The 16332-nt window shown below is 46.2% G+C and overlaps 1 protein-coding gene across 3 annotated transcripts in view; it reads right to left on the bottom strand.

The window, feature by feature from the left end:
* Window positions 1–16101, bottom strand: part of FHDC1 (FH2 domain containing 1) — a 43488-nt gene extending 27387 nt beyond the window's left edge. Inside the window, exons 1-2 of one of the 3 annotated variants that reach the window (XM_032148382.2) lie at window positions 16063–16101; window positions 8774–9395 (exon numbers count right to left, since the gene is read on the bottom strand). In XM_032148382.2, coding sequence (XP_032004273.1) covers window positions 8774–9271 — 498 coding nt within the window. In that variant the 5' untranslated portion in view covers window positions 9272–9395; window positions 16063–16101. Of the gene's footprint in view, window positions 1–8773; window positions 9396–14321; window positions 14460–15789; window positions 15952–16062 lie in introns of those variants that run through there. The other 2 variants (XM_032148375.2, XM_032148377.2) reach the window with 2 other exon arrangements.
* Between the last annotated feature and the right edge of the window lie 231 nt (window positions 16102–16332).

Raw genomic sequence — 16332 nt, 5'->3', positions numbered from 1 at the left:
ATCATTTAAATGTTTTAAATTTAGCAATTTCCTCTTAGAATAATATCGCCCGCATTTAAAAGCCCCAATTTAAAAATGGATGTCTTGGCCTAACAAGAATCACGTGAGATTTGAACTGAGAAAATAAAAAACAACTCTGAAGCTATGGCAGATTGACTCCCAACCCTGATTTATGGACGTAAAAGAACCAATAAAGTCATATTTCAGAAACATCATTAAATTTTTTTCTAAAAGAAAAATTTCATTTCATTCAAAAAGTTTACATATGTCCAATAGACCTTTTAGGAGGGTATAAGGTAGTGTCCTACATTTTATTTACTCACAATTTTAAAAAAGAAAAATCTTATGCTGTATACATTTCACCAAGGCTAAGACGCTTTTTTGTTTGTTTGTTTGCATTTTCCTGATCTCTGGAATCAGGATGTGTCTTACAATATATGGCATCTTTTTATTTAATGAAATATGGGATAGCTATTCTGTCAAAACCCAGATCGGGCTGCAGCAGGTTTTCACTGATCAAAATTTCAGGTGGCTTTATCAGACTAGAAATTAGAACTTTTTTTGGCTGTTAAATACAGAAGCCATTTCTGTCTCTGGATGTAAACACCCCGGCTGTGTGGAGGAAAGATAACCTGAAAACTGCTGCAGTTTTTTCCCGTTTGTTTTTTGGTAAAGGGAGACTAGCTAAAATAGGAATGTTGTTATAATGCTCTTCCTTTCCAAATGTATGTGATTCACTGTGAACAAAAGAGAATCAGGTTTCAGACGAAATTCCTGATCTCTGGGTCTGCTTCTGAGTTTATAACCAGCAGTGAGACTGTTAACCGACGTCAGTGTCACTTCCTGGCTATAAGGTTAAATTTCTACAAGAGTATGGTTGCCTTCTTTTGAAGACTAATCGTTAACAGTCACATTATTTACTAACCTAGGGGTTTATTTCATGTTAACACGATCACCTGCCAGCCATAAAATAAAAACTCCCAAGCTGAAACGGCAGCCTCCTTATTGGAATCCTATCTAGGGACTGCAGTTCAAGTTCAGTGTAAAGGGAGGAGAGGAGAGGAGAGAAAGAAAGGGTGAGAATAAAACCTGTCAAACTCAACACCCTTTAAAAGGTCATACCAAAAAAGGAATCTCAATTTATTAAGACAGAAAACTGGGTTCATTATAATTAATAAATTAAAAGGCCATGCATAAGAATCTGTATAGTGATATAGTTACACAGGGCGTTCAAAGAACTTCCTCTGCATTCACCTAGGATGGATAAATGACTGGTTTCGCATTCCTTTCATGAAAGTGCCACCTTCTGCTACATTCAACCCTTGACTGCAGTGCTCTCCCATACCCCATGTGAACCAAGCCCCACGATCATCCTGTTCACCCCTCAACCCTCTGGGACTCTCTTCACTCAGCCAAGATCCAGAGACATTGCCGCTGGAAAAGTGAAGGAGAAAATTACTCTTATGATGTCTACTGGACAGGTAAGGAAACTAAGCCTCATAGACATCATTTTATAACTTTCCCAGAGCAGTGTTGAACTGATAGGTTAGCCTGGTTCTCTCTGACTCCTTTTCACTCTAGTTTCTGTGGGTTTTCATATTACTGAGCTTCCTATAGAGACGTAGCAAATGTTCCCTACCAGCATGGTGCTTGCATTGTGAGTTTTCTCCAGGAATGGGGGCAGATGTGTAAGAAGCTATATGTGTGCCTGGCCAAGTCGCCTGGTGACCCCAGAGCTGTATCTGAGAGATGACGGATGGGAATCATGTTCTCCCCAGGCAAGAGAGCCTCCAGGGCCTTGAGCCCTGGCCCTACAGGAACAGCCCACGGTGCCCCAACACAGGGGCAGCCCAGCTGTAGAAGCAGGCGTCTCTACAGCTCAAGCTGTGTTTCAGAAACGAAGAGAATTGGGTGATATTCCTAAGGGAAAACTTGATCTGGCTGTGACTGAGCACCTTACAGGAAGAACAGAGCCCAGCACTTCACCCAAACAACATTAAAATGAGACAACTGATATCATTCAGGGACAGTCCCACTCGCTCCTGGCATCCTCAGATTTGCCTGGTGCCTGAGGAGTCTCTTTCTTCACTTTATCCCATTCGATCCTTCCAAAGCGATGTTATAAGAGTGACTGTTGAAGTCCTTTAAAGAGGGTTATCACTACACATGTAAATTAGCTTATCTCACTTCCCAAATGCTTGCTGTCTCAAAGCTGGGCCATTCAGAAACAAAGCCGGGTCGGGTTGGGTGGTGTTTTGGAATCATTCAGAGCAGTGGAATCTGCACATGGGATCCCAGTGGGACTCACTGGCCGCACAAGCTGACAAATCAGAGGCAAGAAACTGCCCAAAGAAGAGAGATAAACAAACCCAGCCAATGAGTGAGCTGCATCATCCCCTCCCTCCCACCAGCTCCAATTAACTGGTAATTACTCCTCTGGTCACACCAGGACATGCAGGCAGGACCGCCACAGAAGTCGGTGCCACGGGTACAGTCAGCATACTGCAGAGTTCGTTAGCTCTTCCCCCAAAATTCCTACCAAAGAGCGGCAAACAAGGCAGCTTGAAATATAAGGTAATGAGGTAATTAATGCACTCAACTCATTTCAAGGATTTCCTGCTAGGATGCGAAGGGAGCCTGGGCTCTACTCACAGTTTCCCCACAACTGCCGGGGGCCAGGGTTGTGCTGATACCCACTGAAACAGTCAGCAGCGCTATGCTACTCAGTGAGGCGTGTGGCTACACCATCACTCTTGCTAAAACCTCCAAATCAGCTCTCCTAGTTTATTCTAGTATAACTTTTGTAGTTTCAATTCACTTCATCAATCTACTACAAAACTTGCCTCCCATATCCTTTGAAGGAAGAAGAAACTTTTTTTTCAGTTGTGGTAAAATACAAATAACAATTGCCATCATAACTTTTTTTTTTTTTTTTTTTTTAGAGACGGGGTCTTGCTCTGTCACCTAGGCTGGAGTGCAGTGGTGTGATCATAGCTCACTGCAGCCTCAAACTCCTGGGCTCAAGCAATCCTTCTGCATCAGCCTCCTGAGTAGCTGGGACTACGGATGCATGCTATCACACCTGGATAATTTTTAAGACATTTTTTTGTGGAGATGAGGTCTCACTATGTTGCCCAGGCTAGTGTTGAATTCCTGGCCGCAAGCTATCCTCGTGTCTTGGCCTCCAGAAGTGCTGAGATTACAGGTTTGAACCACCATGCCTGGTCCATAACCATTTTCTTCTTCTTCTTCTTCTTCTTATTATTATTACTGAGACAAGGTTTTGCTCTGTTGCCCAGGCTGGAGTGCAGTGGCACTATCTCAGCTCACTGCAACCTCCAGCTCCTGGGCTCAAGCAATCCTCCTGCATCAGCCTCTCAAGTAACGGGGACTATAGGCACGAGCCACCATGTCTGGCTAATTTTTAAGTTTTTTGTAGAGATGGGGGTCTCACTAAATTGCCCAGGCTCCATAACAATTTTTAAGAATACAGTTCAGTGGCATTAAGTACATCCACGTTGTTGTATAACCATCACCACCATCCATCCCCAGAGCACTTCATCTTGCAAAACTGAAACTTTGTACCCATTAAACAATTAACTCTCAGCCCAGTGCGGTGGCTCATACCTGTAATCCCAGCACATTGGGAGGCTGAGGTGGGCAAATCACTTGAGGTCAGGAGTTCGAGACCAGCCTGGCCAACATGATGAAACCCCATATCTACTAAAAAATACAAAAAAATTAGCTGGGCGTGGTGGTATGTGCATGTAGTCCCACCTACTCAGGAGGCTGAGACAGAAGAACTGCTTGAACCAGGAGGTGGAGGTTGCAGTGAGCTGAGATCATGCCACTGCACTCCGGCCTGGGTGACAGAGGAAGACACCATCTCAAAACAACAACAACAAAAAACAATTAACTCTCCATTCCCCTCTCTCATTTCCTGGCAACCACCATTCAACTTTCTGTCTCTAGGGAATCATACAGTATTTGTCCTTTGTACTGGCTTATTTAGCATAATGTCCTCAAGGTGAAGGAAGAAACTTTTAAACCACTTTTGTTTTTTATGTCAAAGGCGGCTTCTTTACCTACTTAAGTAACACTACATAGTGGCTATTTCCATCCCACTTCAAGTCCTGAAAAACAAAAATGTAAAGATCTTCCTCTATCCTCCAATATGGACCTAGCTTTCGGGTTTTGATGGTTTTTCATTTTCTTTTTCACTTTAGTTGGCTGTCAATTGGAAATTGTTCTCTCCCCCAACTTTGGGGGAAAAAAATGAAAATCCAGTTGAAGCACATTTTTTCCCAAATGTATTTGAAATGCTCTATCTAGTTCTACAGTTCTGGACTGTGAGCACATCCCAAAATTCTAGAACATACTGGCATCATAACAAAAGGTGAGAATGACTGACAGCTGAATTACAGTGTGGGAGAATAAAATATTTATTACTTGCCATAAATTTAGAAAAACCAATCTTCCTTCCATCCTTCCCTTCTCTCTCTCTCTCTCTCTTTCTTCTGTGGTCTTCTTTTTGTAATTAGCCATTTTACTTATTTTCTAGATGGTCAATGTTATATTGCTACAGACATCATAGTGAATGACCTCAGGTGTTTCAATATTTGTGCTTTCTATGTGAGCCCCAATTTTGATCTGCTGATGCCTCATAAGCTGATCCCTTTGTGCTCTTGGTTCATTTCTGTCCAGTTCAGTAACCTTTTGTTTCCTTTGGAGGATACCGAATGGCTAAGATATAGCCCTCCCCTTAAGAGCTGGTCAAACTGTAGAGGGAGACACGCACACCCTTAGTTAACACTGGTGGAAGGCTCCCAGGAGGCCTGAGCAATGTCAGTAATAGAGGGTCAGGAACTACAGAGCTTCTCAGGGGATGGGATCAGCCAACTCTGAGACAAAGATGAATTTAAGCTGAATCTCTCTAGTCTCATCCCCAGGAATATGTCTTTATTTCTAATTGCTTTATTACAGTTTAATTATTATTATACCATCATATCTACAGTCTCTTTGAGTTAATTTTTAGTTAACAAAGATACAAGCATAATAATAACTAAATGTCTTTTTTCTTTTCTTTTTTTTTTTTTTTTGAGACAGAGTCTCACTCTGTTGCCCAAGCTAGAGTACAGTGGCACGATCTCCACTCACTGCAACCTCCCTGGCCTGGGTTCAAGCAATTCTCATCCCTCAGCCTCCTGAGTAGCTGGGATTACAGGTGTGTAACATCATGCCCAGCTAATGTTTGTATTTTTAGTAGAGACAGGGTTTCACCATGTTGGCCAGGCTGGTCTCGAACTCCTGACCTCAAGTGATCTGCCTGCCTCAACCTCCCACAGTGCTGGGATTACAGGTGCGAGCCACCGTGCCCGGCCCCACACTAAATGTTCTAACTATTTACATGTTGTTCTTTCTAAGTTCAGCCATTCTCCAATCTTCCCTATCTTCCAGCAAATTTCTTCCTCACGAGTACAATGGAACTTATTAGTAATGATGTGTAAGGCTTTAAAGTATAAGCCAATCACATAATGTCGGGCTGTTTCTGTAGGAGGTTATGATATTTCAAGGGTCATAATCTGTGCATGGGCAAGTCTGAACCTCCAGAACTGCAGCCTGTGTTGTAATATGGTGATGCTGTGGCTCCAGGCTCAGGAGCAGTCCCTCTGCTCAACAGGCTGTGGAGGGAATTCTGCAGTCCACACAGACAGATGGTAGGACTATTACTTTTGACCCTGGACTCCACTTACTGCAAAGTGAGTTGGAAGATTTATTACTGATCTTTGTTAGACAATAACCCTGCTGAGTTCTAACTTCTTCAGAAGAAAATTGAAGGAAGGAAGAAAATAGCATGTACCATATTCTTTTACTGCAAAAAAGTATATATAATGCTTCTAGCCACGCTACAGATAACATGAAAATTGAAAGTAATTCTGGATAATCTCTGTTATGTGACAGCATTACCTAATGCACTTAAAGGGATCATTCTCAACTATTTATCATACCTGAATACTGAAGAGTTGCAAAGTTAGATTATCTTATGATACACAGTCATGGTGATTTAATTTTTCTTTCTAGTATGCTGTCTCTCAGACTAGGGCCTACAAGTGTTAAAAGCAAAGATTTTTGTACACCCATGTACACAGTGGCATTATTCACAAGAGCCAAAAGGTGGAAGCAACCCAGCTGTCCATCAACAGATGAGCGGATAAACAAATGTGGTCTATATATACAATGGAATAGTATTCAGCTTTAAAATTCTGACACACGCTACAACACGGATGAACCTTGAGGACATTATGCTAAGTGAAATAAACCAGTGACAAAAAAGACAAATACGATATGATTCCATCTACAGGGGGTACCTAAAGGAGTCCAACTTATAGAAAAAGAAAGTAGAATGGTGGCTGCCAGGGGCTAGGGAAAGAGGGGAACAGACAGTTCTGATTTAATAGGTACAGAGTTTCAGTTCCACAGCACGAAAAGCGTTCTGGAGAGGGAAGGTGGTGATGGTTGCACAACAATGTGGATGTACTTAATGTCAACAAGCTGTTTAAAAATGGTTAGGCCAGGCGCAGTGGTTCACCCCTATAATCCCAGCACTTTGGGAGGCCAAGGTGGGCAGATAACTTGAGGTCAGGAGTTCGAGACCAGCAATGCCAAAATGGTGAAACCCCATCTCTACTAAAAATACAAAAATTAGCTGGGTGTTGTGGCACGCCCCTGTAATCCCAGCTACTCAGGAGGCTGAGGCATGAGAATCTCCCGAACCCAGAAGGTGAAGGTTGCAGTGAGCCAAGAGTGCACCACTGTACTCCAGCCTGGGTGACAGAATAAGACTCTGTCTCGAAAAAATAAATACTTTTTAAAAGTGGTTAAGATGCTAAATTTTATGTTACATGTTATTTCACCACAATTAAAAATAATTTTTAAACCATTTAAAAACATAATTCTTAAAAAATAAGTTAATGACAAAAGTGTAAAAATCGGTGTAGGGTGCAGGGGTGAAGGAAGGCAAGAGAAAGATTATTTTTTTCCCTGAATTTCAGATCTGGTTTAGAAATGGACATCCTTGCTTCTATCATAGTTGAGAAAAGATGCCACACCCCTGCCACTTTCCTCTCTCTCTCTGAGTGGTTCTTAACCTCTCTTTAATTTGGAAACATAAAGCAGCAAGTTCCCCTTAGCCTCTTGAAATTTTCCCAATTCACAAACGATGCCACCTACTCTAGCCTGACAGCTGCCTCCCCGGGACACAGTGAGCTAGCCCTCTTCTATTACAGGCGCTCTGCTGAGACACAGGCCTCATTTCCACATGGGCCCACCCAATAATTACTTCAGTATTCTTGAATTTCAGTAAAGAGAGCTGGGAGACAATAGTGAGAAATGACCTACTGTACAATAAAGAACCTCTGTTGGGAGCTGGGGCAAAGGCCAGGGTACTAAGGAAATGACTTCTTGCTCCTTCCAATATTGAAAGGATACTCCAGCAAATAAAAGGACTTTGCATAAACGGAAGAGACAGGCAAGCCTGTGTTTAGCACTGATGGCACTAAGGGTTCTCATGAAGATTTCCTTCTCAAATTTATGCCATAGTTTACACTTCAAGAATTCTAACCCCAGTGTTTTCTGCATTTCATAAAAAATAGACTCTTGGCTATTTCAACGGGAGATCACACAATCAGCTTTAAGGGCCCCCCAGTGAATTAGTGGAGAGAAGGAGTTAACATGTTCCTGAGCCAGAAAGAGAAAAGAGGTTAATATTGTTGGCTCAAGAATTCAATAATGCATGGAGCTCTACTCCATCCCAGGGCCCTGCCTACTCTCTTATCTAATCAACTCCATCTTTGACCTGTTTTCTTTGCTCCTTTATGACAGATTTTTAAATGATGAATTTCTGTTGTCTTTCTCTGTTTTGTTGTTGTTGTTGTGCTTTGTGTGTGTGTGGGGGGGCAGCATTCTTTCCTTTTTATTTTTATTTATTTTTTCTAGCAGGTAGAGGTTTCTTCAAGTTTCTAAACTGACAATATTTATAAATGTAATTTTTGATGCAGTTTCTGTAATACATGGTGATCTGCAGCTCTGGGGTCATGCTTTCAGTTAACTTCCTGTAACTTAATAGCTTTATTTTTTCTCAAAGTAACATATTTAGTGTTAACTAGAAACATCCTTCCTATACAATCTCTCTGAAAACAGCTTTATGCTTTGTCTCTTTGGAAGCCTCTGTTCCCCAACGGCCATAATCTAGTTCAGAGATCTGAGGAATGAACGCCATCTCGAAACACTTGTTATATAAAAACTAGAGGAGAAAATAAGGGTGAAATCCTAAGGATGGACGTCAGCCGATGACGCTATTTAACAAAAGGTAGTCTGCCCCAGTCAGCTCTAGTTCATTCCAGATAACCAATTTTAGAAACTCAGTTTTTGTTTCAACAGAGACTAACAATCTTGAACTTGAGCAGAATTCTCCAACATGGGAACCTTCAGCAGATGTGCTAGAGATAGGGGCAGTGATCCCAAATAGCATGTTCTCTGCATGAGGTCATAATCCACCAGAGCGTCTGGGAGGATACAGCACGCATACTTCTTATACTTTCTCAATACTCAGCTCAAGCTCATCATAAAGACCCTGCCTAGCATTTCCAAGGCAGATTCGCTTGTATTATCTCATTTCTTAGGGATGTCTAGCGATTGTTTGAAATGTACACACATCCCAAAACACAAAACAATGCAGTGTGTGGAGGATTAGCCCTCCACCTTGCATTCTTACCTCTTCTCGAGCTTCTCTGAAGGATGAATTTAAAGTTCTTCCTCTCCTAGGAAGGGAAGACTTGGTGGTGTCTTCCTGCTGCCCAAAGAGCTCCTCTATGGTCTTTGTATCAATTTGGTAGTGATGCTCCTGCCTGGCTGCCAAGGTCCAGATGTTGGTTTTGCCCCGAACTTGCTCCTCCGGAATAGTTTTCCAAAAAAAGCTTCTCATCCGCTTTTTCTTACCAAGGTGGCTGTAGCCATTCATGTGAGTAGTTGGGGGTAGGCCTGGTGGGGGAGGTGGGATGGGAGACTCCCCAGGAAGCGGAGGTGGTGGGGGTGGAGGAGGGGAGGAAGGACACTCTTCCCTTGAACATGAACATGGTAGAGATGGAGGGGGTGGAGGAGGAGGTGGAGGAGGTGCTGGAGGCGGTGTCTGCCCAATCATGAATCCAGGTGCTGTGGCAATATTCCCATTTTCTTTATCACTGACCAAGGAGACACAATTCATAACATGCATAGTACTGTTGCCTCCTATGGAGATAATTTCTTGGCCTTAGAGAAGACACAAACATCAAACTTGTGTAGCACTTTTTCACCTGCTATCTGCTGCCAGAGTAAAGTGCAACTGTCCTCTTCCAAACCTAGCAAGATAAAACAAACACCAAATCAGTTACAGACAAACAGTTTCACATCAGCATTTCCCTTCAGAGGCTAGTATCAATCCTCCGATATGAGTTGAATATGAAAATCAACGAGGGGCAACACAACCCAAGTTGCATTACAAGGACCCAACGCTTTTCTAAATGTGAATCAAATTTTACCACCTGGAAATTCTGCCAAAGAAATTGCAACAAATCCAACTGGAAACCTTATATTAATCAACAAAGCACATACATATTGAGAGCCTGCTATAGGCTCAACAAGTATTGCTCACTTTATGAATAAACTACTTGTTTACTAACTAGTTCGTTCTCTTTGGACAATGGTTGCCCAACCCCTAGAGAAACTGCCCAAACTGCTGAAGCATTAGGCATTAGTGACCCTACCTTTTTCCAGTCTGGACATGTCTCCTACCAATCAGTGGGTCAAAAAAGGCATCTTCCACCTTGGACGGATAAGACAGGGCATTTGGAGATTATATAATAATGGCCTAGCTCATTTCCCTGGAATCAGGGCCACCATATTTATGCTCTACTTGGTGATGTGGTTTTCCCCAAATAGAGAAAAGAACAGCAGATATGAAAAATGAGATTCCAGCCCTAAATCAAGCTTTACTGCTTACAGTTTTAGACAAGTCACTTTGCCTCACTAGACTTCAGTTTCCTCATTTGTAAAATTAGGAGAACACATTAAATGACCTCTGTCATCTTGGATTCTAGTTAAGCCACTCTTTGGAAACCATCACCTACCTCTTCTGCTTCTGACACTTTTAGCAAAGAAGAGATATGCCCAAGGACATGCTGCCCATGTCACATCTGCCACAAGTCCCTTATACACAGTCACCAACTTACTTTAGTGGGTTGCATTTTTATGGAACTTCAAATGTTTGTTTTTGATGCTGGGCTGTTACCGATCTGATGTGAAAGGCAGGTCAAAACAACTAAATTTCTTCAGATACAAGAACAGGTAAGTGGGGGTGTAGAAAGGGCCCCATGCAGGCTATTGAGTGAGCACCCCAACTAGATGGGAGTGTGGAAAGGGGACTATTTCCTCCAGATCACAAAGGGCTATACACAATGGCTTTTTACACGGTACTTCGGGGTGTAATTATCTTTTTACAGCACCACTGTCAAAGCCCATACTTACAAACACAAGTTGATCAAATAATTTTAGACTACACAGAAGTAAACAATCTGATCTCACAAATTCAAATATTACAAAATGATTTACACAGAACCACATCCAAAAGGCAGGGCTGCCTTGGGAATAAGAGTGGAGATTCTAGGAATAGACTGCTTTTTCTCAGAAAGTTCTGCTACTTTCAAGATGTGCAATATGAGCTGAGGTCGGTAACGTCACCTACATTTCAGCATCCTCATCTACAATATGAAGAAATACTTGTTCCATCGGTTTGTATAAAAATAAAGAGCTAACACATGTATGGTCCTTACCAAGATGGCTGGTACATAGTTAGCTATTATTTATAACAATAACAAGCTGTTATCATATGTGCATATAATTTCCCTTTATTTTCACAGGCATTACATTTGCTTTAAAATATGTATTGGGTTTATACCTAAAATGCCAAGTTACCCCTGGTTGCTAGGAACAAACTTGTAATATTTCCATTCTTTGCTATCAAAGTTTGTGAGCTCTGTCCTTTCTCAATGCTTGGTGATCATCTATTAAATTGTCTCCATATTACAAAAGCAAATATTTTAATGAAACATTTGAGTATTGGAGTTCTGAAAACTGCCTGTATATGGGAGGAAAATGGCATCTCCAGCTATTAATTGGATACTTTAAAAAATCATTTTAACCACTTTTAAGTGTGCAATTTAGTGGCATTAAGTACATTCACAGTGTTGTACAGCCATCACCACCGAATAATTTTTAAATAAGTAAAATAGAAAATATTTTTCCAAGCTGACATACAGCTCACTTGAGATGCAACTGGCTTCTAGAAGGAGTTTTCATAATTATCATTAGGGGCATAACTAGGCTGTTTTCTTAGTTGGCACCCTTAAAGCAAATGACTCATTGTCAATTACAGTTTATAGTTATATTTGAACTCTTCTTTTTCAAGACTGTGCAGGTAATTTTGGCAGTTTATCCTTACATATTTTAAAATACTTCTGTACATAAAATATCTCATGTATAGAAGACCTGTTAATCTTCCAATTTACCTCCAATTCCAGATATGCTGACTTATTTATAGATTATCCCTGTTAAGAATGGTGATAAGCTCAAAAAGTCTCCAATCTAGAAAGCAATAACTCATTCAGTGCTGTATATGTAGAGATATGCCACTAAACCTCACAATGCAAATACAGAGATACTGACAAAGACTAAGGAAGACTATATACTCCAAGATTATGCAACCTCACTGTCTCCTAACAACAAAGCCAGAAAGGTGCATGTTTTAGTACTGTGCTTTGCACAGAGGAAGTACCAGATAAACGACTGTCAAAGTAAAAAGTGACACTTGTTAGTTCTGTATTGGGATGATTCTAACCAATGCCCCATGTAAAAGAATGTTATTTTTAAAAGTTAAAGGAAACAAAAGAAAATGTACAACACTGTCCCTGGTATGCTGTCTGATTAATTTCTTCCCAGAGTAACACACAAGGATCCTAGCCCCTCAACGGCTTCTAATGAATAGGTTCACCAGCAATGATTAGCCAAGACGCTAATGCTTTTACTATCTTTACTCCAATAGGGTTTCCCCCTGGGCCAGGATGTCCAATGTGAAAGAGGTGGTAGGAAAAGTGGAGTACAGACAGAATTCTAACCCTTTCCACAGCCACATGGAAATTAAAATAGAGAATACACAAAAGAACGATGGATTTGCTGCAGTACTGCCCGCAGTAGAGATGCAAACACATACTCTCCAGGTACACTAGGAGAACGCAGGTGATGCTGCAGCCCTAACAGACCACACTGGCTGTCTGTTTCTCACAGCTGACAACTGCCAGTAGGGACAATGGGATTAGCCCCCACTTTGTCTGGAAAATGCTAAGTAGTCCCATCAATCTGCCCCCGGGGCAGACAGAGACAGGCCTGTATGTAAGATCTCAGCTACAGGTTGGAGACCTCAGCAACAGGATGAGGTAGCTGCTAAGGCTGACAAGTGCCCAGCTCTGAGTAAAATGCAGAGCTGTCATGGCTGGGCTCTGAAGATGGGAATGTCTCTTCAAGTTCCCTGAGTGCTACTCATGACCCATCAGAGTTGTGTTTGAGTGATGGACTCTCCCAAGGAGGCTGTAGCTCAGTTGAGCATCTTTTAACTATGTGAAATTTCAATAAAGTGATGCTGTGATCATGTACTTAACTTTTAGTTAATTGGCAGGCAAAAAATCTTAGAATGTTCATTAAGGGTCTTCAAAGCCGCCCCTGGCCCCCTCCTAAGCTCTCTTGCCTAAACAGCCCGCTGTACTTTTTCCTTGGTGTCAGAAACATCCCTAAAAGTTCTAGTCTCGGCCGGGCGCGGTGGCTCACGCCTGTAATCCCAGCACTTTGGGAAGCCGAGGTGGGCAGATCACGAGGTCAGGAGATCAAGACCATCCTGTCCAACATGGTGAAACCCGTCTCTACTAAAATACACACAAACACACAAACACACTCGAACACACAAACACACACACACTCACACACACACTCACACACACAGTAGCTGGGCGTGGTGGCGCGCCTGTAGTCCCAGCTACTTGGGAGGCTGAGGCAGGAGAATCGCTTGAATCAGGGAGTTGGAGGTTGCAGTGAGCCAAGATCACGCCACAGCGCTCCAGCCTGGCGACAGAGCCAGACTCCGTAGCAACAACAAAACAACAATAACCAAAAAAAAAGAAGAAGTTCTAGTCTCTTGAAGGGAGCCAAGAAAAAAGAGTATGTAGGCTTCATCTCACAGTGTATTTAAGGGGAGAGCATGTTCCTGGACGTCAGTTTGGAGCTCAGGGCTTTCCTGAACGAGGACCAGTGGGGTCTTGGTGCTCAGCTGGTCACTCACTCCTTTGGTCAACAATAACCAAAAGGAACATCAAGGAAAACCTGCCAGAAAACCTTTCCCCTCGACTCCTGGCATGTGTCACAGATGAGGTGGGGGCAGGAAGGGCTGGCCCACATGCTTCTGATGACAAACCAGGGCAGAGCAAACCGAGTTTGGAGAGCAAAAGTAGAGAAACACACAGCCCTATTTTATTGTATTTGGGAGAGAAGAAAAGGATGGGGAAAGTACGGACAATTCTAAACTATGGAATTTTTACTCTCACTCCACTAATTCGGGAAAAGGCTCCTCCACCACCACTTATCTTTCAAAACCTTCCTTGATTATTAAACACAGAATGTCAGTCGGTACAATTACACAGTCGGGCCAGAGCCGGACCGTCCAACTCTTCAGTGAGTTCCGTCTGCCTGTGCTCCAGGCAGTAGTGAAAGAACCCAGGACAACGCATTCCCAGTAAGCGCCTTCAATCTGCAGCACAATGTAAATATTCACAGATGCCCGAGACCAACACCCGAGAGCAGAGGAAAAATGCCTGTATTTGAATGTACATTTTCAGTTTCTCTCACTGTCCCAAAAACAAGATTAAAAAAAAAAAAAAAGCACATGCGTGCCAAAGGATGCTCTAGAGAGAGGGAAGGAAGCGCCTGCTGCTCCTTCCAGGAAGACAACTGTGGGTCAGTAGAAGGGGGTCACAGACGGCCGAATCCTGGAGGTCGTTTCTGTCCACACAGAAGTTTGAAAACCGACCATTAAGTCCGGAAGAAATTTGGCCTGGGGGGTCCTGGGGCGCTACTTCTTTCAAGTTTGGATACGTAGTAGTTTACTAGTTCTCAGCGTTAGACAGCGGTCCGCAGCCTCCTTACATCCCCAACCCCGCACCCCGGTCCCCGCGCGAGCCACTCACCAACAAGCCATCGGCTCAGCAGCCACCGGCTGGGCCGCGAATCTCCGGGGAGCCGCGCTGGGGGCAGCAAACAACGCGAGTGGGCGGCCCTGCGGGCCGCGCGGAGCCCCAGCCGCGTCCTTATCAGCGCCGGGCAGGAGCGCGCCGCGGCGCGAGGGTGGGGCGCCGGTGCGCGCTGAGATCGACGCCCACACGCGCCGCGCCAGCTCTGCGGCGGGGAGAGAGGCTGCGGCCTGCGGGGCGGGGACTGCGGGGCGGGCGCTCAGCGCGGGTGTTGCACGACCCTCGGCCTTCCGCAGCGCCGACCGCTCTCTCGTCCGGCGGCTGCAGCTGCTGGGTCCGCCGCTGCACCCGCTCGCCCATTCCCGGCCCCTCCAGTTGGGCGGGGGTCTCGGCCCCGCCCCTCTCCCCGAGGGGCCCCGGCTGGAAAGCCCACGCCCCCCACGCCACGCCCCCCGGGGCGCCAGCCCCTCTGCGGGGGCTTAGCACGCTGCGCCCAGAAGTGGGGTGGGAGACGGCTAACTAGGGGAGGTGTCCGTGTGATTGAAACGAAAGGGGGGGGGTCTTCCGGCTCGCAGACACCCGGTCTGCGGCGGCCGCGCGCTCCCACCCCACCCGGAGCCTCCGCCGCGACATCTTCCCACGTCCCCCATCCGGGTCGCAGACGCGGGGGAAAAGCCTCACGGCCGCACTGCGGCTCTGCTAAAAGGGAGCCGGGTCGAGCCGCTGAGAAAAACAGAGGGGACACTCCTGGCGTTTGAAACCGGTCAGAACCCGCTCTCCAAGAACCCCTTGTTTGGAGGCTGATCCCCAGCCCACCCGCTTCCTCGTCCTCCCCACACTCCTGCAGGCGCGGGGCGCAACTTGCAACCCGAACTTCGCGCGGCCGGAGCAAGTGTGTCGGGGCGAGAAGCGCCTGGTCCTCGGTCCCCACCACCGCACTAGGTCCCCGCCACCGCCCCACCACTCTGTCAGGGGCCAGGCATGGCCCCCGGCTGGTTAGGGAACCGAGTGCGGCGCCGCGGCTGCGCATTCTGTGCGGGACGCCGCTGTCTCCCAAGGGCCGGGATAAACTAGGGGGCGGTTGATCTGAAAGTCTTAGCCAGGACTAATAGTCAACCGCCCAGGTGCGACCCACGGCAGCCTGGCGATGCAGCTCGTTCTCCAGACGCGGGTCCACACCGGCGAGTCCTCGCCTCCAGGGACCAATCGCTGTTCTCCGCGGCCGAGTAAGGGCGGCCGCCAAACTCACCGCGGTGGATGTGAAGGGAGCTGGAACCTCCTCTCCAGCTTTCCCGGTGAGGCTCAGAGGAAGCCGAGACCCGGCACCCATCAGCCGCGCTTCTCGGCGCCTCAGCCTCGAGTCCCAGCCAGCATCCCGACCCCGACCCTCACGAGCGGCGGGGCTCCAGCTCCCCAAGTCCCGCGCCGCGGTCGCCCCCGCCTCGGCCGCCCGACCCGCACTCACCCGCGGCCAGCGCCCCCAGCTCCCAGCGCGCAGACGGCTGCAGGCTCCCGCCGCTGTGTCGGCGCAGCCGCCTCCTCCCGGTCACCGCAGGCCCAGCCGCCCCGGAGCGCGAGGGGGCAGGGCGGGGCGGGGCGCAGCGGCAGCCTCAGGTAACAAAGCTGCGGCCCCGCGGCTCCAGGCCGGCTGCGAAGGGCAGCGCGCCCTTTCCTGCTCCGCCCCTCCCTCGCGCCCCCCTCCACCCTCCGCGCGCCACCGTCACCGCCACGCGCTCACCTTCACCTGCGCGGGGCCCCGGGGGAGACGCCTCGGGGCACACTGCTTCCCGCACCCGAAAGCTGGAGCGGGGCTAGGCCGGGGGCCGCCGAGAGAAGTAGGGGCGGCAGGAGACGGAGATAGCTGGGCTGCCCAGAAGAGCCAGGTGTCCTCGGGGAACGGGAAAGAGGAGGCGCCAAGCTGGCTTCTGAACCGGCAAGTGCCTTTCACAAAGGAGCCTTTGCGGCAGCCTCCCAGGCACCCTCTCTTGTGCACACGGGCGCGCACACA

The sequence above is a fragment of the Hylobates moloch genome, unplaced genomic scaffold (genome assembly GCF_009828535.3).
Source record: "Hylobates moloch isolate HMO894 unplaced genomic scaffold, HMol_V3 SCAFFOLD_3, whole genome shotgun sequence".
Classification (NCBI taxonomy): Eukaryota; Metazoa; Chordata; class Mammalia; order Primates; family Hylobatidae; genus Hylobates; species Hylobates moloch.
This window is presented reverse-complemented; position numbering and strand designations above follow the sequence as displayed.